The 26,465-nt window shown below is 37.7% G+C and overlaps 2 protein-coding genes across 2 annotated transcripts; both read right to left on the bottom strand.

Annotated features, from left to right (window-relative positions):
- IFRD1 (interferon related developmental regulator 1) lies at positions 1-25,360 on the bottom strand. Its single transcript, XM_082846157.1, has 12 exons — positions 25,259-25,360; positions 20,584-20,688; positions 20,356-20,440; positions 19,471-19,595; positions 17,320-17,477; positions 14,173-14,223; positions 13,912-14,090; positions 13,714-13,822; positions 3,997-4,131; positions 3,369-3,497; positions 2,823-2,918; positions 1-760 (listed from the first exon to the last, which is right to left on the bottom strand). Exons 1-12 carry the CDS (start codon positions 25,347-25,349, stop codon positions 671-673), a joined length of 1,353 nt encoding a protein of 450 aa, XP_082702283.1. The 5' UTR covers positions 25,350-25,360; the 3' UTR covers positions 1-670.
- Positions 25,361-25,392: 32 nt separating this feature from the next.
- LOC309966190 (uncharacterized protein) lies at positions 25,393-25,576 on the bottom strand (the record flags this gene model as incomplete). Its single annotated transcript, XM_082846159.1, has 1 exon — positions 25,393-25,576. The coding sequence occupies exon 1, from the start codon at positions 25,546-25,548 to the stop codon at positions 25,393-25,395; it is 156 nt and encodes a 51-aa protein (XP_082702285.1). The 5' UTR covers positions 25,549-25,576.
- Positions 25,577-26,465: the final 889 nt, after the last annotated feature.

Here is a 26,465-nt window from a genome sequence, read left to right as displayed (position 1 = left end):
AAAGATCTTTATTTCAAAATAAAGGGCACAAGGTCTTACACAGCAGATAAAATTAGTGTTACTGCCCTCAGAGGTCAAGGCTAGCAAATTTTCTGGCATATACAAATTCATTATGAATAACAGATGGACTGAATGGCCTGTAAGTGCAGCTGTAAGGTCTCATGGTATAATTCCCTTTGTTGATCCCAGTAACAAAATTATTAGGTTCCATTTAAAATTGAAAATAATAGCAGCTTTTCCAGAAGATCTAGCTCCCAAAATTGTATCCAGAACTCATCTGTCTAAGATCTTAAGTTAAATACCTTGTATATCTATATCATTATAATCAATATTTCTGACAACCACAACGTAAGAAATTTAACCTCAGCTAATAGTTTTTCTCATCATGAAATCAAGTGAAATACTATATTTTTGCTCTCTTCATAAATAGAAAATGACCACACACTACAAACACTTTATTAATGTTTACTGATTATATATACAGAGAATATTCAATAACCAGAACTCACCAGTTGCAATACTACACATTAAATTATAATATAACCCCTACTACAAAAGCTATCTGTTGACCCAAGATAAAAAACTGTCTCTAGAGTTTAAATACATTAGAAATTTTTTTTTTTTTTTAAAAAAAAGGGAAATTAGAAAGTGGTCTTCAAATGCTAAAAGCCTAGAAGAATTCTCCAACATCTGCTCTCTTATCTCGACATTTGCTTCGGGCTTTTGTTCGAGCTTTGAAGGCGGCAGAATTATATAAATGCTGAAATGAAGAAAAGGAAAATACAGGTGAGCCACTAAGGCTTCAGATATTCTTATAAAGTTAAAAAAAAAAGATAAATAAAAAAATCACAAAGGAAAGAAATGAACTAATTTGACTCTAGAAATATTTTAAATGTTTATAAGACAGACACAAAGAATGAGGGGGAAAATTAACACATTATAGTTCATGGCTATTCTATATGAAAAAAAATAGCCAAACATGTAAAATACCAAGAAAATTCCAGCCAAAAAAATTTTTTAAAGTATATAAACATTTATTCTGATCAAGGAAAAGACAAATCATGAATTAATGTGAACAAAATACTCAACTTTGCTGTTAATTAAAATAATAAGGGAAACTATCATAAGGTTTCATTCAAACTAACAAATTTTTAAAATTATAAAACCCAATGCTGTCAAATATGTGTGTAATAGCTACATGCTTTCATTCACCACTGAAAATAATTAAAAATGATAGAATTATTTTGGAAGGTAATTTGGCAATGCATATCAAAAAATCATAATCAACGGGCTTCCCTGGTGGCGCCGTGGTTGAGAGTCCGCCTGCCGATGCAGGGGACACGGGTTCGTGCCCCGGTCCGGGAAGATCCCACATGCCGCGGAGCAGCTGGGCCCGTGAGCCATGGCCGCTGAGCCCGTGCGTCCGGAGCCTGTGCTCCGCAACAGGAGAGGCCACAGCAGTGAGAGGCCCGCGTACCGCAAAAAAAAAAAAAAAAAAAAAAATCATAATCAAGCCCTGTAGTCCCATGCAAGGATTTCTTCCAAGAAATAATTCAAAAGAGAAATTATGTAATTCAAAACAGTTTTAAAATACCCAACAATTATATGGCCATCAAAATGATCAAATGTAAAGATTCTTTACAATATACAATTAAACAATTCAGACCCACTAGGATGGCTATAATTTAAAACAAAAATAAAACCAAAAAAGTGTTGGTAGGGATGTCAAAATTTGAACCCTTATACTGCTAGTGGGAATGCAAAATGCACCACAGTCACTGTAGAAAACAGTTTGGTGGTTCCTTAAAAAGTTAAACACAGAATTACCACGTGACCAAGCAACTCCACTCCTAGGCATACAACTAAAAGAATCAAAAACAGGTGCTCTAACAAAAACTTGTACATATATGTTCATAGCAGCACGATTTAAAAGGGGCAAAAAGTGGAAACAAGCCAAATGTCCACCAACTGACGAACAGATAAACATGTGGCATATCCACACAATGAAGGATTATTTGGCCACAAAAAGGACTGAAGTAATGACACGCTACAACATGGATGAACCTTGGCAACATTATGCTAAATGAAAAAACCAGTCACAAAAGGTCACATTATATGATTCTATGTATATGAAATATCCAGAATAGGTAAATCCATAGATAGAATGCACATTAGTGACTGTCAGCAGCTGGGGGGAGAAGAGGGGAAGGGAATGGAGAATGAATACTTAATGGACATAACGTTCCTTCTGAGGTGGTGAAAATGTTTGGAAACTAGATAGTGGTGACAGTTGTGCAACACTGTAAGTGTACTAAATGCCACTAAATTGTACAGTGTAGAATAGTTTTTTATGTTATGTGAATTTTACCTTAGTAAAAAAAATTAAAATATAAGGGTTTTTGAAATGTTAAATAAAAATATTAACCACTATTTAATGTTACAAACTCTCTGAGCACATTTGTTTCCTCATTTGTAAAATGAATCTGGTACTTACTAAGTTTAGCCTCAGTTATCTGATACGAAAGAAGCACTGTGTAAATATTTATCCTTAACTATATAAACTTCATAAGCAAAAGGAAACAAAAGATAAAAATAGCTTCTATGTTAATAGGATTATGGATAAAAATTTTTCATCATAACCCTCCATACTCTAAATGCAGTGAAGTTTCTATACTTTTAGTCCAGCTACTCTGTGTCTGAAACATCATAAGAACTAAAATCTCACAGACATAGCTAAATACCTATCACCTGGCAGAATCAAAGCTTTGGCTCCACTTTTCTTCTGTGCATTTAGTTCTATTGAAAACAAAAACCAAACCTACCCTTTCAAAACGAGAAATCTTCATTGTTTTAAGTGTTGCAGCATCAAGCATCACTGGGGGTCCAAGTTCAAAAACATTGCGAAGGAATTCATTTGACTTAAATAAAAGAGAAATGCAGTAAGTCTCAGTATTAAATATCAGCTTTTTTTTAACTACATAAAGTGAAATCTGGTTAACAGAAGTTATGTAGAGCTTATAAATATGAATGTAAGTCACTTATTTTCTTTCTGTTTCTCGTAAGACCAAATGGTTTTCCAATGCCTTGCATTCAAGAAAGCTATGTCAAACTATCTGCTTCCCTACAAAGATATCAAGTGTTCCAACAGCTATATAGATGCTCCACTAGGCTTACACAATACAAAAACAAAAAGAAGAGTTTCATGTTTATTAAATTTAACTTTTAAAAATAAACTTGCTATTTTGCATATCATATGCTGAAAACATTCTGTATATTCAAACTAACTTCAAAAGCCAGTTAAGTAAGGTAGATTTAAAACTCCTCCCTAATTTAAAAGCAAACATACAGAAAGGATGTCACCCACTCACCTGCAAGTGGTACTGCATCCCTGATCCAAGAACCTCCTTAAAGGTGTCATATGTATGTTTTTTGACCCAGCAATCAATATACATGCGTTCAGGACCAAATTTAACAGTTTCTGTTGGAAAATCCCGTTCCTGGCCAATAGAAGAACAACAATTGTAAGAGGAACCAAAATGATCTAAAGAGATCCTACATAAACACAATTTCTAAATAGACATGTATATGCTGAAATGAATAATGTGGTTTAAACCGATACCTCCATCCCTGAAATATGAATAGACTAGCAAGTGGAAGTACTATCCCACATATAAGGGTGTAGAATTTGCCTAGTTGTGGTAGACTTAAAGACACAACTAAGTTTGGATAAATATTAATGGCAAAACCACCTTGTTGTGAATGTTTTTAAATTTCAAAAGCACTCAACAAACTTGGTGAAAAGTCAGGTATTTGTACTGGTCTAGGATTGGCAGGGGCGGAGGGAGGGGAGGTTACAGGACAAGTCAGAAAGACAAGATATCCTCACAAGCCAGTGGTGAAATTGGGGGAAGCAGAAGTCTAGGAAAGGTAGGGAAGATAAATGGGGTTTACAGACCAACCATCAAGGAGTATCTATTACAGCATTAAGTGGCCTACCTCTACCGCCCTAAGGATGTCTCTGAACACCGACCGCTGCTTTCTCTTGTCCACTTTGGCCCGGTGCTTAGTTCCATCGGTAGCCAAAGCCCTAAGCATCTGAGTCAAAGACTCCATGTCTTCGTAAAAAAAGTCCTGGTCAGAAAAAAAAATTTGGTTTTGTTTGTAGTTTGTTGTTTCTTTCCCCCCACCCTCTTCTAGAATTAACAAAAAACAGTCCACCTTGGAAATATCCAACAGGGTTACACAGAGCAACGCAAATCTTGGAGCTATTTAGAGATCTTCGCACAGATACACACATAAACACTTATTGTCATGCAAAAATTTAATCCAGAAATGTTGCCTACAAGATGATACACTACCACAAAACAATGAACATTCCTCTTCCAAGTATAACCAGATGCATTCAACCAATGCTTACTGTGTTCCTACTGTATTCAAGACATTACCGGGATTTCCAAGTTCAGTGATAGTCAGATACACATAAACCAATAGTTCAGTGATAGTCAGTGATAGTTCAGATACACAAGTTCAGTGATAGTCAGATACACATAAACCAATACAGCTTCTACTCCCTGGCTCCCTAGTCCCCAAAGCACATATTCCCAGAATTCCAAATATTCTTATTCCAAAAGGTAAAGCTATCAGTAATGCTTTTTAAAGCACCTAATTTCTAATTTATTGGCCATATTTCAAATAAGCAACCGAGTATTTACATCAGGTGCACAACTCAAGTGATTAAATTATTTAAGAAAGGAAGATATTTTAATCCCTTTTGGAGGGAAGCCACAAAATGTATTACTATTTGCTATGACCTTAAGTTGACTATGGGCTTCCTTTTTACAGTTTAAGTGGCTATACTTTGAAAGTCTCTTTATTTTGGGTGTTTTTACTCCCTGATTAAATTTTACAACCACATTAAACTAAAAGATTATTCCAAGTTCTTTAGCTGACCAAAACTAGAGCAGACACGCATGGAAGCCAGAAGGTGACCCATCTCCAGTTCTAGTTATTAATGCCTATTTAAGATTTTTTGCATTGGTGGTAACAATCACTTAACTTATTCTATTAAAACAAGCAGCTCAGACTTCCCTGGTGGCGCAGTGGGTAAGAATCCGCCTGCCAATGCAGGGGACACGGGTTCGATCCCTGGTCCAGGAAGATCCCTCATGCCATGGAGCAACTAAGCCCATGCGCCACAACTACTGAGCCTGCGCTCTAGAGCCCGAGAGCCATAACTACTGAGCGTGCACACCACAACTACTGAAGCCCACACACCCTAGAGCCCGTGTGCTCTAGGGCCCGCATGCCACAACTACTGAGCCCATATGCTGCACCTACTAAAGCCCGTGCACCTACAGTTCATGCTCCTCAACAAGAGAAGCCACCGCAATGAGAAGCCCACGCACCACAACGAAGAGGAGCCCCCGCTCGCCGAAACTAGAGAAAGCCCACATGCAGCAACAAAGACCCAGCGCAGCCAAAGATAAAAACATAAAATAAGCAGCTCTTATTCTAGGCATTCTTCACACTGTATACATAATTGTTCAATCTCAAAAAATATAAATATAATTTCTTTTAACGTCTAAAATGAAAAAAATTATTACATTCATGGAAAATAAGCTTGAAATTAACACATTCTTTTTTTTTTTAATTTATTTATTTATTTTTGGCTGCGTTGGGTCTTCGTTGCTGTGCGCAGGCTTTCTCTAGTTGTGGCGAGCAGGGGCTACTCTTTGTTGCAGTGCCCGGGCTTCTCGTTGCGGTGGCTTCTCTTGTTGTGGAGCACAGGCTCTAGGTGCACAGGCTCAGTAGTTGTGGCTCACGGGCTTAGTTGCTCCACGGCATGTGGGATCTTCCCGGACCATGGCTCGAACCCATGTCCCCTGCATTGGCAGGCAGATTCTTAACCATTATGACCAGGGAAGCCCCAGATATTCTTAATTTAAAGTATTTCCTCATTGTCAGTATTTTAGAGATTGTATATTCTTAACTGTTCTAACAAATGTTTTCTTCAAATGTTCTGATTCAACTTCCTATGTCTGAGTTAGCTGGAAATAACACCTGTCAAGAAGATTTTCATCTAGAAAAGCAGGTACCAAAGCTGATAATCTGTATATTTAAATTCCAATAAATTTGATTCCATCATAAAAAAACGGGAATCATTTTACTGCTAGAAACAAATACATTTCAAGGACTGGAAGTTCTCTACTCATTTCATTGACTACTTGTTCTTTTGTATTATTCTCAAAAATAAAATTTATGGAAGATTTTAAAAATATATATATGGGAGAATACACCAAAAATTAACAAGACTTTATGCATTACCTTAATTTGTTCTAAGAACTGGGAACTACTGCTAGTGGTCTCAACAATCTTACCTCCCAGCATACATCTGGCCATGTCTAAAGACATTTTTGGTTATCATCATCTGCCAGGAGGTGCTACTGGCCTCTAATGAGTAGAAGCTAGGGAAGCTGCTAAACATCCTGAAATGTACAAGACAGCGCCCCCTCCAACAACAAAAATTATCCAGCCCAAGGTATCAACAGTGCTGAAGTTGAGAAACTCCATGGTAAATAATCTTAGCAATCAATAAAACTCAATCTAGTTTACAGAGTCTGAACCATTGAGTTGAATATAGTACTTGTGAAAATAAATATTAAGTACTGTAGGGAAATGTCTCCATAAAGTGCCTGTGCTTTAAAAAGAAAGAAAACATAATATATAACAAAAATAGTCCATAAACAGCATCCAAAAGCCAATTTACTGAAGTTTGGGATAACTGCATAGTAAAACTTCACACTCAGGAACAAATGAAAAATGGGCTCCTAGAGGGACAAATACCTAACTCTTAACAATAATGAAAAGAAAATTGCATAGTCATTGCCACACAACGGGGTCAAAAGTCCTAGATCAGAACCTCAAGCCTACTACTCACTACACCAAGTTTTAAAAATTACAAATCTGTTTCATCACCTGTAAAATGAAAATATCCACCCTCCCATCACATGATAGTTTTAAGGATTAAATAAGACAGGAAATATAAATTTGCCCAATAAATTATGAAGCATGAACTATTACATCAGTATTCTAGATTTAGAGGAATTTACATAGAATTGGACTTTTAAAAAATCAGTGTAGTAATTACAGCTATATGAGGAAGTTTATTGTCATACAAAACAGGTTTTGCAGTCAGAACATCTATGTTTGAATCACAAACATCCATTACTTAGACATATATAACCTTGGGCATAATTACATTAGCAATCTGTGTCTCAGGTCCTCTGATATAAAAAGGGGATAGTTAATACAACCCACATCTCACAGGTTTATTTAAGGCCTAAGTAAAATATATTTATATATTCTAAAAATATATAAAACACAGTATATAAACATCCATTATGCTACAGCTCTTTTATGATATAGCCTGTTTCAGTATAACAATATAAATGCTTCAAACAGGTCAGCTAAAGATAATTATTTCATACTAAAATGACTATAAGTTAAATGGTTTCAAAGGCTGAGTGGCATTAGAATGAAATGAAACCACAGAAAACTTTTAGAAGAGTTTAAATACACAGGATGAGATGCTTAAGGTCACAAAAATCACCCCCCAAACTACTATTTCTATACAGAAGTTACTGGAGCACTGACTGTAAACAAAATGAAATAAGCTGGATCTTGCACAGCTGTCCTATGTGTTAAAAAATAATCCTAACAGGGAAGCCTAACATTAAAACAGAATTTGATGTCTCCCCACTTCACTGCAAAGTGATGACTACTATTTCTAGAATGGTTTTATCTGACTCTACACAACTACAAAGACTTTTATTCTTTTCATTCCCTGCTAATTGAGGCAGAATGTCTCCATCAGGGTATGGAGACATTTTTACATGAGTCAGTTATCCTATAAACAAAGGCAAGAAATGAGAAGCACGTGGGGTTGTCCTTTCTGGAAATATAAAATCTAAGTGATTTAAGGCCTGGGGAGTGTGTTGTGAGTCTTCAAATTTTCTTTTCTTTGTTTCTGCTCTGTCTCTGTGTCCTGAAGCACTTCCCCTGTCAGCTTAGGTGGGGGATAGAGCAGGGAAAATTAGGGAAGGTTTGACTATACTATATTTTGATATATTTCCCTGAATCAGCATATCACATGGACCTCAGACCTATAATTCCACTCACTAAATAGTCCTTGTCTTAGTTTAAGTTACCCTAGAGAGCTCCTAAAAGGCCACTACTAGAGTACTAGTAAGAGGGAGGTAATACATGATTCAGTTAATAGTGCAGGAACTGCTACCACTTACACTGTACTTGCCATGTGTTCCCAAGAACCATATTAGGTAGTGACTATTACTATCTCCATTGTAAAGATATGGATACTGAGGCACAGAGAAGTTGCCCAACATCATCAGGTAATAAGGGTGGAAGACAAAATTTGAACCCAGGCACCGCAGCTCCTAAGTATACTCTTTACCTGCTTGGTTACATGGCAGACACACAAAGTAAACTAAGGGAGCTCTCACAAACGAAGGATTACTAATTCTTCATATCAACTTTGAACAAATAGCTATTATTAATATTTCACCAACTCATTCTTTAAAACCCAACCTAAAAGCCAGCTCTTCAGAGAGATTTTTACTAAGTCCCCCAGGCTGATTTCATCACATAGTTAGATTTCCAGGTTAATAATAACACAAAATAATTAATGTTAGCAAAAGGCTCTGATTAATTTGATGCCACACTTGTGCTACAAAAACCTAATTTAAATCAACCTACGGTTTAACTAATTTTTTTGAACACCTTGTAACCACACTAACCCACCAGCAGATACTCCCCTCCTTTCAAAAAACTTAACAAAAATAGCAAAAACTGCTCATTTTGGCAGCACATACACTAAAATTGGAACAATACAGAGAAGATTAGCATGGCCCCTGCACAAGGATGACATGCAAATTCGTGAAGCATTCTATATTTTAAATCATAAAGATCAGATCAGAAACAAATGAAGGAAACGATAGCAAAGATAAATAAAACTAAAAGCTGGTTCTTTGAGAAGATAAACAAAATTGATAAACCATTAGCCAGACTCAACAAGAAAAAAAGGGAGAAGACTCAAATCAATAGAATTAGAAATGAAAAAGGAGAGGTAACAACTGACACTGCAGAAATACAAAGGATCATGAGAGATTACTACAAGCAACTACATGCCAATATAATGGACAACCTGGAAGAAATGGACAAATTCTTAGAAAATCACAACCTTCCAAGACTGAACCAGGAAGAAATAGAAAATATAAAACAGACCAATCACAAGCACTGAAGTTGAGACTGTGATGAAAAATCTTCCAACAAACGAAAGCTCAGAACCCGATGGCTTCAAAGGCGAAATCTATAAAACATTTAGAGAAGAGCTAACACCTATGCTTCTCAAACTCTTCCAAAATAAAGCAGAGGGAGGAACACTCCCAAACTCATTCTATGAGGCCACCATCACCCTGATACCAAAACCAGACAAGGATGTCACAAAGAAAGAAAACTACAGGCCAATATCACTGATGAACATGGATGCAAAAATCCTCAACAAAATACTAGCAAACAGAATCCAACAGCACATTAAAAGGATCATACACTATGATCAAGTGGGGTTTATCCCAGGAGTGCAAGGATTCTTCAATATACGCAAATCAATCAATGTGATACACCGTATTAACAACCTGAAGGAGAAAAACCATATGTTCATCTCAATAGATGCAGAGAAAGCTTTCAACAAAATTCAACACCCATTTATGATAAAAATCCTCCATAAAATAGGCACAGAGGGAACTTTCCTCAACATAATAAAGGCCATATATGACAAACCCACAGCCAGTATCATCCTCAATGGTGAAAAACCGAAACCATTTCCACTAAGATCAGGAACAAAACAAGGTTGCCCACTCTCACCACTATTATTCAACATAGTTTTGGAAGTTTTAGCCACAGCAATCAGAGAAGAAAAAGAAATAAAGGAAATAAAATCCAAATCGGAAAAGAAGAAATAAAGCTGTCACTGTTTGCAGATGACATGACACTATACACAGAGAATCCTAAAGATGCTACCAGAAAACTACTAGAGCTAATCAATGAATTTGCTAAAGTAGCAGGATATAAAATTAATGCACAAGAAATGCAAGAAATCTCTTGCATTCCTATACACTAATGATGAAAAATCTGAAAGTAAAATTAAGAAAACACTCCCATTTACCATTGCAACAAAAAGAATAAAATATCTAGGAATAAACCTACCTAAGGAGACAAAAGACCTGTATGCAGAAAATAATAAGACACTGTTCAAAGAAATTAAAGGTGATACAAATAGATGGAGAGATACACCATGTTCTTGGATTGGAAGAATCAACATTGTGAAAATGACTATACTTCCCAAAGAAATCTACAGATTCAGTGCAATCCCTATCAAACTACCAATGGCATTTTTCACAGAACTAGAACAAAAAATTTCACAATTTGTATAGAAACACAAAAGACCTTGAGAAAGAAAAACGGAGCTGGAGGAATCAGGCTCCCTGACTTCAGACTATACTACTAAGCTACAGTAAACAAGACAGTATGGTACTGGCACAAAACAGAAATATAGATCAATGGAACAGGATAGAAAGCCCAGAGATAAACCCACACACATATGGTCACCTTATCTTTGATAAAGAAGCCAAGACTATACAAAGGAGAAAAGACAGCCTCTTCAATAAGTGGTGCTGGGAAAACTGGACAGCTACATGTAAAAGAATGAATTTAGAACACTCCCTAACACCATACACAGAAATAAACTCAAAATGGATTAAAGACCTACATGTAAGTCCAGATACCATCAAACTCTTAGAGGAAAACATAGGCAGAACACTCTATGACATACATCACAGCAAGATCCTTTTTGACCTACCTCTTAGAGAAATGGAAATAGAAACAAAAATAAACAAATGGGACCTAATGAAACTTCAAAGCTTTTGCACAGCAAAGGAAACCATAAACAAGACCAAAAGACAACCCTCAGAATGGAGAAAATATTTGCAAATGAAGCAACTGACAAAGGATTAATCTCCAAAACATACAAGCAACTCATGCAGCTCAATGTCAAGAAAACAAACAACCCAATCCAAAAATGGGCAGAAGACCTAAATAGACATTTCTCCAAAGAAGATATACAGATTGCCAACAAACACATGAAAGAATGCTCAGCACCATTAATCATTAGAGAAATTCAAATCAAAGCTACAATGAGATATCGTCTCACACCGGTCTGAATGCCCATCATCAAAAAATCTACAAACAATAAATGCTGGAGAGGCTGTGAAGAAAAGGGAACCCTCTTGCACTGTTGGTGGGAATGTAAATTGATACAGCCGCTATGGAGAACAGTATGGAGGTTCCTTTAAAAACTAAAAATAGAACTACCATACGACCCTGTAATCCCACTACTAGGCATATACCCAGAGAAAACCATAATTCAAAAAGACACATGCACCCCAATGTTCACTGCAGCACTGTTTACAACAGCCAGGTCATGGAAGCAACCTAAGTGTCCATCAACAGATGAATGGATAAAGAAGATGTGGTACATATACACAATGGAATATTATTCAGCCATAAAAAGGAACGAAACGGAGTTATTTGTAGTGAGGTGGATGGACCTAGAGACTGTCATAGAGTGAAGTAAGTCAGAAAGAGGAAAACAAATACCATATGCTAACACATATATATGGAATCTAAAAAAAAAGAAGAAAAAAAAAAGAAAATGGTCCGAAGAACCTAGGGGCAAGACAGGAGTAAAGATGCAGACCTACTAGAGAATGGACTTGAGGGTACAGGGAGGGGGAAGGGTAAGCTGGGACAAAGTGACAGAGTGGCATGGACATATATACACTACCAAACATAAAATAGACAGCTAGTGGGAAGCAGCCGCATAGCACAGGGAGATCAGCTCGGTGCTTTGTGACCACCTAGAGGGGTGGAATAGGGAGGGTGGGAGGGAGGGAGACACAAGAGGGAAGAGATATGGGGACATATGTATATGTATAACTGATTCACTTCGTTATAAAGCAGAAACTGATACAACACTGTAAAGCAATTATACTCTAATAAAGATGTTAGAAAAAAAATCACAATGAGGAATCACCTCAAACCTATTAGGATAGCTATCATCATAAAGACAAGAAATAACAAATACTGGTGAGGATGTGGAGAAAAGGGAACACTTGTGCACTGTTAGTGGGAATGTAAACTGGTGCAGGTACTTTGGAAAATAGTATGGATGTTCCTCAAAAAATTCAAAATAAAATTCCTAGTGCAAAAAAAAAAAAAAAAAAAGCAAACAAAACACTAGGTTGTTTTATAACCCAGTTCATTTTTGTCTTTGACAAGGACTTCAGTCAAATTAAATACACCTGGATGAGTTCTCCTGGCTATCACATATTATTTATTAACTCAGATAACGTAAGATATGCAGGTAATAATATATTTACATTTATGCAAATTTAAACAAATCAACACATATACTTTAAACTGCATCATTAGTTCACTTTTAAGATGCATTTCAAAGGAAAAAGAAAAGAATTTACCATTTCTAGTCAGTAGAGGAATACAAGATTAAAAATGGGGACATCTGGCTTCGTGCCTTGAGGTTAAGGAGCCATTAAGTAGCTCAATAAAATTAAATGGATTGCTAAACTTCAGTCTTCTAATTTCTCACATAAGGAGACTCATTACCTACTGACAGCATTAATAACTTACTTTTACCTTCTACCTGCTCTCTTTCAAAGTAAGGAGGGATGTGGGGGGCAACGAAACACAGGCCTAGAATGGAATGTGAATAAGCAAGGCAACCCAGAACACGTATTAATCTTATTTAGAATTATCCACTGTTAAATAACTTCTTTAATTGCAGACAAAGTTTCATTCCAGAAATAGTCTTTCTCCTTAAATTAAGAAGCAGCTAGTAAGTAACCCAAGATTCACAATAGAGGTCACAAACCAGGGTGACCAAATGTCCCATACAGCCTAAGACAAAGGGTTTCCTAGAACACAGGACTTTTCAGTGCTAAACTTGGAATACCATCAGGATGGTGGATCACCTATTGGTCACCTATCACAAACTCAAATACCTTCAAAAGCCAAACTGTGGTTTAAAAAAAAAAAACAACTATGAGTCGACAGTGGTAGAGAACTGCAAAGCACATGTCCCAGACTAATGGGCTATGTTTATTTCCATCTTTGGCTTAAAAGTTAAACATAACAGTACTAAACTCATCTGACTTAATCCCAAACCTATGTTGACCTAATATTTCATCCATTTGTCCAACATTTATTATAAAGCATCCATGCATGAATTACCTTAATGTGTCTGATGTCTGAGAAATCCAAGCAGATCCAAAAGATTATACGGGACAACTCTCTCCATGAGTAATAAGAGTGTACCTAAACTTCAGTTCTGTAGGCAGCAACAATCAAATATAATGAACTACACTTAAATATTGCTCTACCAACCCCTATTGGTTTATGCTCTTAAAAGTATTACATCACCAGTGCCAAGAAGCAGAACGATCGATCACTAGGTTCTCAGTGGGCCATGCTCTAAAGTTATCATCCACTTCTTAATTGTGAGGATTATGATGGAATAATGGTCCTTGTGATGCAAGCTTTTTGTCTCACCTATCAGATACTTACACTCTCTATTCCTCTGGCCAATTCAAACAGAAGTGCCAGAGATTCACCAGCAGCTATTCTCATGTTTACATCATCAGAAGAGAGGAGGCTTGGAAGTTTATGGAAATGCCTAGAAAATAGTCAGTCATTATTATGTGAACACAACCGATTATGTCAATAAATGTTGATTTTATAAAGTAAGAAACTAAAAATACATACACCTCAAGCTTTTTCTTCACTTCATTGATTGGGCATATGGTCAGTAATAATGTCCACACGAGAAGCGAGCTGATATGAAGCGCTGTAGTAGGGGTGCTGCAGACAACATTAGTGTCGTTCTCTTTGAGATAGGACTTGGTGAAGATATTTTCCAAACACTGCAGAGTTGAATACAGCTCCTAATGCATAAGAACAGGAAATAAGATACCACCTTAAATGAGAAATGTGCAAACAACTGGATTCAAAAGGTTGTCTACTTACAGTAATGTCATCTGTGGCAATAAAACAGCAAACAGCAAAGCAAGTTGCACACTAAAAAAAGCAAAACAAAAACAGACATTAATGTTTGCCATTTTCTTATTAATTCTACATCTTCCTGCTTTTATAATTCAATGTGAAAAATTTCTCAACCACATGACTACATTAGGTCCCAAGTACAGTATTAAAAAGAAAGAAAGAATATAAGGTCAAAAGTTAAGGGAAGTGGATTTTGGCTAAAAGCCACTAAGGTCTGCTACTAAACTCAGAGTATGACTTTAGGAAAGTTACTCCATTTCTCTCAGATTTTCCTTCATTAATCTAGCAGATCATTTCAAACTCCAACTCAAAGACAGAGATGAAGTGTGGACATTTGAGATAAAGAAACCTACTCTATTAAAAACCTTTAAAACACAAATCTCAAAAAATTTAAATAGCTGTCCTCAAACTTCCGACTTAAAGAAGGATCTCATTAACTCAGATTTTACTTATTTTGGAATATGTTGAAAAGAGGTTGGGAATCCTATAATTGTTTATTTTGGGGGGGGATGCTAAACGAGTGAGTACACAGTCCAAGATTACCAAGGTAATCTTTTTTTTTTTTTCTTTTTACAAGGGCCTCTCACTGTTGTGGCCTCTCTCACTGCGGAGCATAGGCTCCGGACGCGCAGGCTCAGCGGCCATGGCTCATGGGCCCAGCGGCTCCGCAGCATGTGGGATCTTCCCGGACCGGGGCACGAACCTGTGTCCCCTGCATCGGCAAGTGGACTCTCAACAGCTGCACCACCAGGGAAGCTCCCAAGGTAATCTTACTTAATAAAACAGAATCAGAATATCTATATACAATCTACCTGCAACATAAATAGGAGCCATGAATTCTCAGAACACTGCTCTAACAAATTAATCATATAAAAACAGAATCTGAGGGCTTCCCTGGTGGCGCAGTGGTTGAGAGTACGTCTGCCAATGCAGGGGACACGGGTTCGTGCCCCGGTCCGGTAGGGTCCCACATGCCGCAGAGCGGCTGGGCCCATGAGCCATGGCCGCTGAGCCTGCGCGTCCAGAGCCTGTGCTCCGCAGCGGGAGGGGCCACAACAGTGAGAGGCCCGCATACCGCAAAAAAAAAAAAAAAAAAACAATTTGAAATTCGTAAGGCTTTATTATTCTTCATTTCCCTTTTCCCCGTATGTTATTACTAAAATTCCCTCATGTTGTTCCAAGTACCATTAAAGCTTAAAGCTTAAGTCTTTAAAGTCATCATTCATATGCCCAGGTTTCAGCTAGTTCTGTTCCAGTAATATGAGGACACTTGTAATATTAATCTGCTTGGTGTCACTGTTTTATTTTCATTAGTTTATCCTGGTAAAAATTGGACATTGTTAAAATTCAAAAGTAGCCTATGTATTATTCTTAGTAAAGAAAAATTTCAATCTATCATCCCTTCTCCTAAGTAAGCAGCAGAAGCAAGGCCACATCTCTCCTTCTGATTACTAAGAGAAATGGCAGATTAAAAATTAGGACTGCCTACATTTAATAAAGATTCCTTCTGCTAATATGCAGAAGAATGCTAGTTTATTTTTTATTTTAATTCACAGAAAGAGTGAGAAGGATTAATAAAGGGCCTTTAGATGACCACAACAAACTCACATGCAACCAAAATTAAGTGATCACCTCAAATATCTAATCAATAGTGTTTTCTGTCAAACATTTCAAATACCCCTATACTCCTGCACAATTTAAAAGTTGCATGAAACTACACAAAAAGGAAGAACAGAAAAGCAAAGAGCAAAAGCGTGATTAAATATTTTAGGATTGCTAACTATTGGGGGGCAGAGATTCCTATAATGTCACCAAACTCCTATTCCTTTGCCTCTGGGAGAAAGAGCTAGACTATTCCCAGCAGCCATACAGTTGGTAAACCAAGGAACTCTTGGCAGAAGCGATGTGTCTCTGTCCTCTAGCTTTCCCCATCTAGCTACCATACTTGCCATCTGAAAGGACCTAGAGGTAGGGCAGAGATGCAGGATGGATGCCTAGGGACCCTGCTGACTTGACTGGGCAGTGATATGAACAAGAAGTAAACTTTTATTAAGTCACTAAGACTTCAGGGTTTATCTGATACAAAGATTAATGTCATGTACCGTAAGTAATACTAAAGAGGAAGCTAATTTGAATAATCAGTATGAAAAAGCTTTAAACTTAAAATGGTTCTCTTGTTAGGAAAACAGCTTAAGATTCAAATCCACTAAAATTAAATTTTTAAGATCTATTAAGACTCTTAAGATTCTTAAGATCCATAACATTCAAATCTTAAAATTCATTAAGATTCAAATCCACTTTCTAAATCCACTACAACCACCTCATGTTTCTGTGAATAAAGCAAAACATGTTCATGTGATCATTTAAATCACTTACTAGCACACCAAAAACCAACAACCAAAAACAAAACCCCCAGTCTTAAGTGTTGCAAGTGGTATGTATCAATTAGAGAATGAAAGCTTTTCCAAACCCCAAAACCAGATGAATATTTCACAAGTCAGAGTTTCAGAGTTTCCTACATCTACCAAATCCACCTGTGTAACTACAGCATTCAGCTCTCTCATAAGGACTTTTAGGCCACAACAGCCAGAATTTTTTTAAGAAAACCACTCCATTACATTTCTTAGAATAAAAAATAACCACACAATAAACATTGTCAGGACCATTTCTTTAAGCTCCAATAAAAACTAGATCATCCTAAATAACTCAACACAGCACTGTATTTCATATCAGCAAATGATGTTCAATTTCAAAGATGTAGAAATCTTCTCTATACGGGATGCTCTATTGAGTCTCAGAAAATTTAAGAGGGCAATTGTCATATTGAGCCTGCTCACTAAAATTAAAGACAAATGGGGGTGGTGGTGGGATGACTTGGGAGATTGGGATTGACATATACACACAAATATGGATAAAATAGAGAACTTATGAGAACCTGCTGTATAAATAAATAAAATAAATAAAATTCAAAAAACAAAGGGACAAATGAGAATAAAATGTTAATAAAAAACCTGCTATATTTTTTAAAGATGCTATTTTCCTAGATCATTCATCACAAGGTCTGGCTGTCATGCCTAGATAGATCTATAAATTTAAAAATCCTATACTTACAGTTTGTCTAGCCTGGATACTAGCTGTTCCATCACAAATTATTTTCTTCAGGATTGGTCCAAGAGTCTTTAAAACCTCTTCACTTTCAATTCCAGGGCCCAACTGAATACAGAGAACAGATGCTAATGCTGCAGCTGCACGCTGCTCATCACCTTTACCTATAAAAGAAGCCACAATGCAACTATGACAAATCATTTTCAACAGACTTATTAAGGCAGCAATCTCCCAAATTTGTTCAATTTCAAAATAGCATCTACCAATTATGAAACTTGTAATATGCTCAAGGCTTTGACATGAGCGATAAATCTAGACCTCACTCAAATCCTAGATCTACCACGTATTAGCCAAATGATCTTCAACCAATTACTCTTATTCTCAAAACATTTCCTCATCTGTGAAATGGAGATTAACACCAATTTTAAGGGATTACTGTAACAGTTCAGCCAGATAATGCATTTCAAGCTGATCTGACCTTCCAAATCCTTCATGTACTTATAGAATAGTGCTCAAGTAGCCCTTGAATTAATCTGACAAGCATTTCAGATGTACACAGCCCATGAGGTAAACTAAACTGTCAGGGCTTCCTCCACCAGTGTTTTTTTAATTTTTTTTTTAATAAATAAGGGATTCAAAATAAGGGATTCTTGGAAATTTCCTAGTGGTCCAGTGGTTAGGACTCCGAGCTCTCATTGCCGAGGGCTCAGGTTCCATCCCTGGTCGGGGAACAAAAAATCCCACAAGCTGCATGGTACGGCCAAAAACTAAAAATATTTAAAAAATAAGGGATTCTTTAAAACTATAGAAAATACGTTAATATAAAGGTAAATGTAAGTTAACTCTTGAGAACTGTATACACCAAAGGATTTGGGCAAATTTTGAACTTAAGTTATTGTCTGATAAATTAAATATTTATGCAGGTTGTAAGAAATTTTTAAAGGTCACCTAGTCCAATTACCTTGTGGATACAGTTTCAATGTTAACACTTTTAACAAAGCCATTGTAATATCTCAAAAAAGTTGGCTCTGTTATCAACTATACCAGTAACAAGGTATATAACTTTAGACCAGTCTCCTGTTTCCTAGGTCTTTCTTTTTCCTATACAATGAGAGGTGGATTAGATCAAAGGTTTCCAAACACCATTCTTGACAAAGCTTCCACCTGAAGCAAAATGAGAATAAGAACATAAAGCTAAGCACATTCAATTTAAAGGAACATGTGTGCTTCCTACACTTTTGGTACTAGAAATATTTTGTTGATAAAGTGATAATGATAGTTGAAGCTAATTATTTTCATAATGTTCTTACTTGGCAAAATAATTAAGCTGGCAGCCCCAAATCTTTTTAAATCTGGCAGCTCCTAAAATTGAAAGTTTGATAATACTAGACTTAATCTTTAAGGTCTCTCTTCATTCTTAAAAGTTCTATGATCATAAAAGTTCTACAATCATAATATGAATTCCAGAATCTCCATTACAAAGTTCTAGAATTCAAATATTCCAAGGGATATCCTGAAATGATGTCATTGACAGGTATGATTGATGTTTTAAATAAGAAAATGAGGTAGATAATTGATACTTTTTTAATTTTAGAAAAATGAAGTAGGATGGCTTATAAATAATACTTTTTGTTGACATCTGACACATGGTTTCAAGCCTTTTTTATATACAAAAGAATGGCAGGACTTCCCTGGTGGCGCAGTGGTTGAGAGTCCGCCTGCCGATGCCGGGGACGCGGGTTCGTGCCCCGGTCTGGGAAGATCCCACATGCAGCGGAGCGGCTGGGCCCGTGAGCCATGGCCGCTGAGCCTGCGCGTCCGGAGCCTGTGCTCCGCAAGGGGAGAGGCCACAACAGTGAGAGGCCTGCGTACCGCAAAAAAAAAAAAAAAAAAAAAAAAAATGGCAAACACCTCTTCTGATACAACTAAAGTTGATAATCCACCCCAATCCTTCCTAGTTTCAAACTGTTTATTACATAAACAAAACAAAGCTAACAAGTTTGATTTTGAGTTCTAACAAGCCTGGCATATTCCCTGCCAATTACAAAGTTATAAGAGTGAGCCAGACTTCTAAGTGCTATTAACAAATATTACTGCACAGAAGGTAGCAAATTCCTTTTCAGTTCTGTGACTGTGACTCAAAAATATGGACATTACCTTTTTTCAGGCAGCGTTCAATGCTATCAGTTAAAGTCATTCTTCTTTCCAGAATAAATTCATAAAGCATCTTTGAAGCCAGTATATTTTTAATACCTTCAAGAGCTGCCTGCCTTGTCTTCGCACTATTTAAAACAAAATGTAAGAGAAAGAATATCCAATTGGAGTATACCATTGGTCAATGAGACTTTTAAAAACTTAGCTTACTTCCCTCTCAACTTTTTCTATTTATAGATTTAAAATCTAATTTTCATCAAGCTCTCACAGTTCTTCAACAATAATTTAATTTTCATCTACAACTCACCTTATTATACAAAAGATTTTAAGCTACTCTATATCATGTTTTCTGTTTATTAGTTCAATAACCACAATGTTAAATGACCACATAGAATTTTATACTTTCAATGTATAAGACATGTTCTCCTACATTACATATTCAAGTAAACTCAGACTTTTTTTAACACTACAGAAGTCTAGAGTTCTTGTTTGAATCTTCTGGGCTTTTTAATTCCATTTGTTTTAAGTTGGTTCTAGAGTTACTGTTAAGTAAGAAAACAATTTAGCTTTGATACTTTTCGAAGTTTAGTTATACTTTCTAGTTGAAGATTAACTTTTAATTCAACAAATCCACTTCAATTATCAAATACAGTTCAGTCCCCTATGCTGAACAACGACTAATCTTAGGCTATTAATCTAAATTCTAGTAGCATGTTCCTATCTACTGATACATTAAAAGTCCAAAGGAATAAGAAACACTAAAATATACAAAGTAAACAAATCGAGCTTTAGAAAAACATAATGTTAAATGAAAGGACTGCACATATTTTAAATAAAAAGTGGCTGACAGAAATCACCCAGAAGAAAAGAGTTTCCAGTAATTCCTACCTCTTATCTAGGGTCAGGTCAATGAATCCCTTCAACTTATACTCTAAGTCTTCTTGAGTTCCTTCCTCATCGAGGACTTCTGGTCCTAAGGAATAATAAAAACCAACCACTGTAATTTAAATAGAAAAAAGCAGATAGGGAGCGGTAATAGTATACTTAGCTACAAGAATTCCTCCACCTAAATCATCCTTTTATCTAACGTTGCAAATCTTAACTGAAAACTCATACCATCTTCAGCAAAACTGGAAGGATCACTGTAACCACTGCAATGGCTCATTGTTTCAATCGATGCATCCTCATCACTAAAAGGTTGAACATTTCGATGCTGGCCACCTAATAGGTAAAAGAGGGTGAAAGTAAATGATTTTGTTGTCATATATGCAAATACTTAACTTGGGATTTTAAAATTTACTTACAAAAAATCCAGTAATAAAAACCCAAACTTATTTATGAGATGATTTTTTACAAAAGAATACACTTAAATTCCTAACATAAGTCAATTCACCTAATGTGTATTTCAGAGCACCAACTGTTTACAATATACATCAACTTCAGAAATATATCAATCATCTAACATGCAGCACCCATTTTTGGTGATACAAAAAGTATTACAGATGAAAAAACTACTTCAAATCATGAAGACAATGAAAACTGACCATCATAAGAATAAGACGAATATATGTTCCAATGAGAATAACTGGGCTTAGCAAACATTAGCTGGTGAATGGGTTAGTTTTTAGGTTACACATGTCTTATGTGAAGGGGAATTTAAGAAGTTAAGGGATGGTAGTTTTAAAGACAACTTGAATTGAGAGCGTCAACAAAGGCTTAAAAATGAAGTTTTGGATGGGGATGTTGACAAGTGGATCCAAAATGGCATAGAAAGTAATGATAGGAATTGGATGAAGTAATTGATCACTAAAGAACTACAGTGCTGATGAGATGTGTATGAAATTATAAAGAGCTCTGATGGGCTATTTGGGTGATGCCCAGTGCAGTGAACTACAGGATTTTTGTTCCTGAGTCATGCAAGTCAGAAGAGCTGAGAAGACGTGTGAACTAGCGTGTGAATCACTTGAGAGGCAGGGCTTCTTAAGTGAGGACCCCTTAAATGGTCCTCAAGCACTGCACAGAGGTCCTCCTTTCTCTTGGCCAGTACTCTATGACGGACTTCACAGGGCCACATCCACTGGAGATAGAAAGCATCAATTTGAGAGTCTTTACAGAATTGCCTCATTTTTGCAAGTAAAGAACTATGGGCAAGCTGCAAGCTGATCAAGACTGTCGACACGGTGTGTTTAAAACTGGGACTTTGCTTCGAAGATTTTGAATTATTTAGGTGAGCAATGTTTAAGATTTGACTTTTTTCACATGCCGATTTCAAAAGTGACTACAGTATTTTAAAACCCCACTTTACTGTGGTGATTAGTGACTAATTTGGATGATGACTTTCCTACTACGATGGGTGCACACGTGAACATTTGTACCTAGTCACAAGTGCTGACACTCCTGTCGCTTCCTTGGGAAAATTGACAGTACCCTTTTAAAATCTGTGTGAGTATTTTCCAGCAATAAAGAGCCAAGATTTAAGAAAAAAAAAAAAAAAAGTTTTGGTATTTGATGTAGCATAAAAAGATAGATAAAAGCCCGACAGATAAATTACCTTTAAAAGAAAGGTTCTAACAAATCCAACAGTTTTAAAATATCAGCCCTATTACTAAAAAATTAAAATCTTTTTTTTTAAGCTAGAATCTTTCTCTCACCTTCATTAACTTAAGGAGTAAATGTACATTCCTGGTCACTGTCATTTCTAGTCATTTTTGTTTTGTGGGAATTTCATATTAATAAAAAGATTACCTAGTCATCAATTACATTGAGCACTGAGTTAAAATAAGTCCCAAATTCTGCCCCAAAAGTGACTTGAGTCATCTGATTTACCTCTGAGCTCGAATCAAAAATTGTACCTAAAATTGTATCCTTAGGTACAATGATACAATACAAACCTAAGATTGTATCACTTAGGTCTCTGTATTCAAGAAATCTGTAGCATTTACTATATCATAAGATAAGCTTTTCAAACATTCTCTAAATTTAATTAAGCCTGTTGCTGTTTATTTTTAAATGGGGGTTGTCTTTTTTTTTAAATCACAACAGAGGTGAGACTTTAGCAGATTTTTAAATCAACACAGGAAGCAAGTGGCCTTCAAACCTGCCGGCTATCTCAAAGAGATTAAAATGTGCCAATCAAAGTAGTGAAGCATAAAGAATAAGCAATGAAACCAAGATCCCAAAACTTCTTAATCATAGTGCTTAGGACAGGAAAGACCTATGCCATCATACTCTATTTCTGGATCTATCTTCATGTGTTTTCATGATTCGAAGTCGTGGCAACAGTTGAGTCATCTACTTAACTTTTACTAACATTTATTCACAAATCAATTTACGTTTTTTATTTTTCATATTCAGCCTATTTTTAAACTATCAAGAAGAGTTTCCTATCCAGGTCTTACACAGCTCCCTTCTCTAAGTTTCAATGATTTCCCAAGGCTCAAGGGAAAAAGAGATTAAAAAAAAAAAAACGAGGAAAAAAATCCTGTATGAATGTCTGATATCTAGGTCATACTCACCCACCTTGTGATCCCAAGTACCATTAATGAGGTGGCACTTAGACACATAAAGTCCTTATTTCTTAGAGGGCTTATGTATTAACAAAGTTTTGTTCTTTCCTAAAAATGCTCTCTTCAAATTAAGTGTCACGAAAAATAAGCACACTTGAACAAAAGGTCAATTTTATTAGTTTCCTAGACCTGTCCACTAACTTAAAAAGCAGAGAATTTAAATGGGAAACCCAAAGTGATAGAGAAGTTGGTTATCTTTCGGCTGTACATGGGAAGATCTCATTTGAATCCCATTTCTTCTAGATGTCACTTAAAAATACCAGTAAGATAAGATTTTTAAGTACAAGTTTGTGACAATTTTCCACCTCTTCTACTCAACTATTATTTATTCATTTATTGACTTAAGTAATATTCATAAAGAACCAAACGAAACTTTTCAAAAAGTAAAGCTCACCCCCCAGGCCCAATTAGAGGCAAGCACAGTTAAGAAGTTCTAGTGTAAACTTCCAAAGATAGTCAAAGCATGTATAGTTTTATAAACTAATCAAATAATTCTTTACCTGATGATGAAAGTTCGCAAATGAACCTCATGGTAAAATCTGAAAGGCAATCCCCCACTGCCTCCTGATATTATTCTCTAAGTACCAGGAAGGAAGGAGGCTGGACAGGAAGCTCCAGAAGGGAATAAAGGTTTGTTTGTGATTCAAGGAAGCCATTAGTAACATCATTACCATTTTCAAAATGACTTTAGCTTGCTGTATCTCCATAATTTGTTCCATCAACAAAAGGTAAACTTAAAGAAGAATAAAATTAATACGGACCTTCTAGAGAGAATTTAAATGTTTACTTCAGATGAGGAAAGCTGAAGCAGAAAGGTAGAGAGGTATGTATCCTCAATTCACACAGAGCAACTAGATGCCACAACAAACTATGTATTTTATATCTTGATCAAGAATGAATTTCATGAACACCGAGAGCATTCAATCAAAATAAAGAGCGATATAAAGAAAAGGGAAAAAACTACATTTATAATAATTCATTCTTGTCAATTATTAAACATTTAATACATGATCACAAAGTTTTCGTGCTGCTATAAATCCTATAGGAAAGCTTTTAAAATACCAGCTTCCAATCATCTTTAACAAGAAAACTGGCCTATTTACTTGCTAAAGAACAAAGGCATATTCTGAGGGTCAAAGTGGCAACTGTGCTGACAAGTATATATGGCTGGTAGTAGTTCCGATGTGATAACATCTGAGGATATTCCAACATTTAATTTGAAAGTTTCAACAAAGCAATTATTAAACGTGCTGATTTTACCCGGTTTAACACTAGCTTTCAGTATGCTGTGTCTCATAGGGCTTTCTGCTTTAAGTCCTTTTTTCTTAGCCGTATGGTTAGGAGTAAAGAATCATTAATTCAGTTAAGCACCTACCCATCCAGGAAAAGCTTTAACTTTGCAAAGAGGAGACAGAAAACCCTAAACTTTTGGCCAATTGCAGTCTGAGCTCCTCACCATTCCCGCCTATCCCGGGCTCCCATCAGAGAACCTATAGAATTCGGCACAAAAGAGAACGTGGTTTCTGCCCCGAGGAGCAGGAGGTCGCCTCGACTGGTCACAGGAGAGCTGGGGGCTCGGGATTTGTTCGGGTGCCAAATAGGGACAGGAGTAGACCCTACTCTGGGACAGTGGCCCCCAGCCTCCGACGCCTCCGCCAGGCCAGGTGGACACGCGGGATGCGAAAGAAGGCAGCAGAACGGGATACCACGTGGGCACCTCTGCGTCACCCCGGCCCCACCACGTAAGGCCCAGGCCGCGTGACGCAAGAGCCAGTCCAAACCCGCCGGACGTTTGGCATTCCCGAGAACTCCATGTTGAAGCCGGGTGGTCAAAGGTGACCAGTGACAGCATGGACGCAACTCCGAGCCCGGCCCCACTCTCCGTCAAGGAGAGCTCTAGAGAGCCAGCACCTGCCTCTGAGAACAGTTCCTCTCCTGCCAGCTCCCGGTCACCCCCGATGCCAACCCCTTCCCAGACCCAAGGACCCATTCGCCCCTCCCAGACTCCACGACCCGGGCCCGAGTTCGACTCGCATGCCAGATCCAAATCGCGCGAGGTACGGCCACCGGGGCACGCTGGGAAGTGTAGTTCGCCGGCCACAGCAGGTGCCCCGCCGACGCAAACGTCTAGAGGAAAAGAACTACACCTCCCACGGTACCCAAGGTTAAAAGACTTGCCAGCCTGGCCGGCAACTGGGACGCTGGCGGCGGGGATACTCTCGTACCTGCTGTCGCCGCCGTCGCTGCAGCTGCCGCTGAGCTGCCGCCACTACTGCCACCGCGATGGGGAGTGTTCCGCTTCTTATTCTTCGGCATCGTGGGACGCCCGGTGCCGCCTAAACTCGGAGCTTAGCGAAGATCAGCCGATGGAGCTGCACTTTTTACTCGTGCGTCTGTGCGGCGGGCGGCTGAGAGGTGAGTTTTCGACTAACAGAGGCGAGAAGCGGCGCGGGTAAGAGTGGGCGGTGGCGGCAGCAGAAATCCCCGTGAAGAGCTGTAATCGGAAACGATACATGTTTCTCTCTAGCGCTGGAGCTAAGGCGGGGCGGGCGAGGCCACGACGCCTTAAGTAGCAAGACCGCCGCCTGTCGTCACCATACGTGGGCGGGACTCGAACTCTCACTAGCCAATCCCTATAGACCTCCCCACCAGAGGCGGACTTAGGGCGGCCGAAGGATGCTGACTACCGATCCCATGCCACAAGTCTTCCAGCGGCGGCCCGGAGCCGGTCTTCGTTGCCGTCTTGAATTCTGGGAAATGTAGTCAGCCCTGGGGAGCCGGCTCCCAGCTCCTCCCAACGGGCTTTTCTACGCGCTTCCTTTGTTTCTCGAGACCCTTCCCCTGACGCCCCGTGGCCCCGCCTTGGAATTGACGGAGGTGGTAGCCAGTGAGGAGCATGCCGAATGACGACAGCCCGCTTCCAACTGGGATTGCTTCCAACTGGGAGCTACGCAATCCGCATTGCTGGTCTGTCTCCAGAAGCTCGTGTTCTTCTCCTTAACCTTTACCCTACTTGCCTGTGGGCTCTGCCCAGGCTCAGCCATACCCCTCCTTAGGTATGTTTCCATGGTTTTAGTTGTTGAATTAGTTTAGCGATCATCAATATTTATTATTGAATTGTGGTTCAAAACATAGGAGCACCTCAATACATAAGGCAAATGCTAACAGCCATAAAAGGGGAAATCGACAGTAACACAATAATAGTAGAGGACTTTAACACCCCACTTTCACCAATGGACAGATCATCCAAAATGAAAATAAATAAGGGAACACAAGCTTTAAATGACACATTAAACAAGATGGATTTAATTGACATTTATAGGACATTCCATCCAAAAACAACAGAATACACATTTTTCTCAAGTGCTCATGGAACATTCTCCAGGATAGGTCATATCTTGTGTCACAAATCAAGCCTTGGTAGATTTAAGA

Source organism: Leucopleurus acutus (genome assembly GCF_964270905.1).
Source record: "Leucopleurus acutus genome assembly, chromosome: 9".
Lineage (NCBI taxonomy): Eukaryota > Metazoa > Chordata > Mammalia > Artiodactyla > Delphinidae > Leucopleurus > Leucopleurus acutus.
The sequence above is the reverse complement of the archived record's forward strand: the minus strand, read 5'-3'. Positions and strand labels throughout refer to the sequence as shown.

Bases quoted from the DNA above. Each gene is read 5' to 3' on its own strand.
- IFRD1 (XM_082846157.1), bottom strand. From the start codon at position 25,349: ATGCCGAAGAATAAGAAGCGGAACACTCCCCATCGCGGTGGCAGTAGT. The intron at 20,689-25,258 runs GTACGAGAGTAT...TTTACCTATTAG, and splicing joins AGCGACGGCGGCGACAGCAG to GTGGCCAGCATCGAAATGTT. The intron at 19,596-20,355 runs GTAGGAATTACT...TGTTTTAAATAG, and splicing joins GACCTGACCCTAGATAAGAG to TGCGAAGACAAGGCAGGCAG.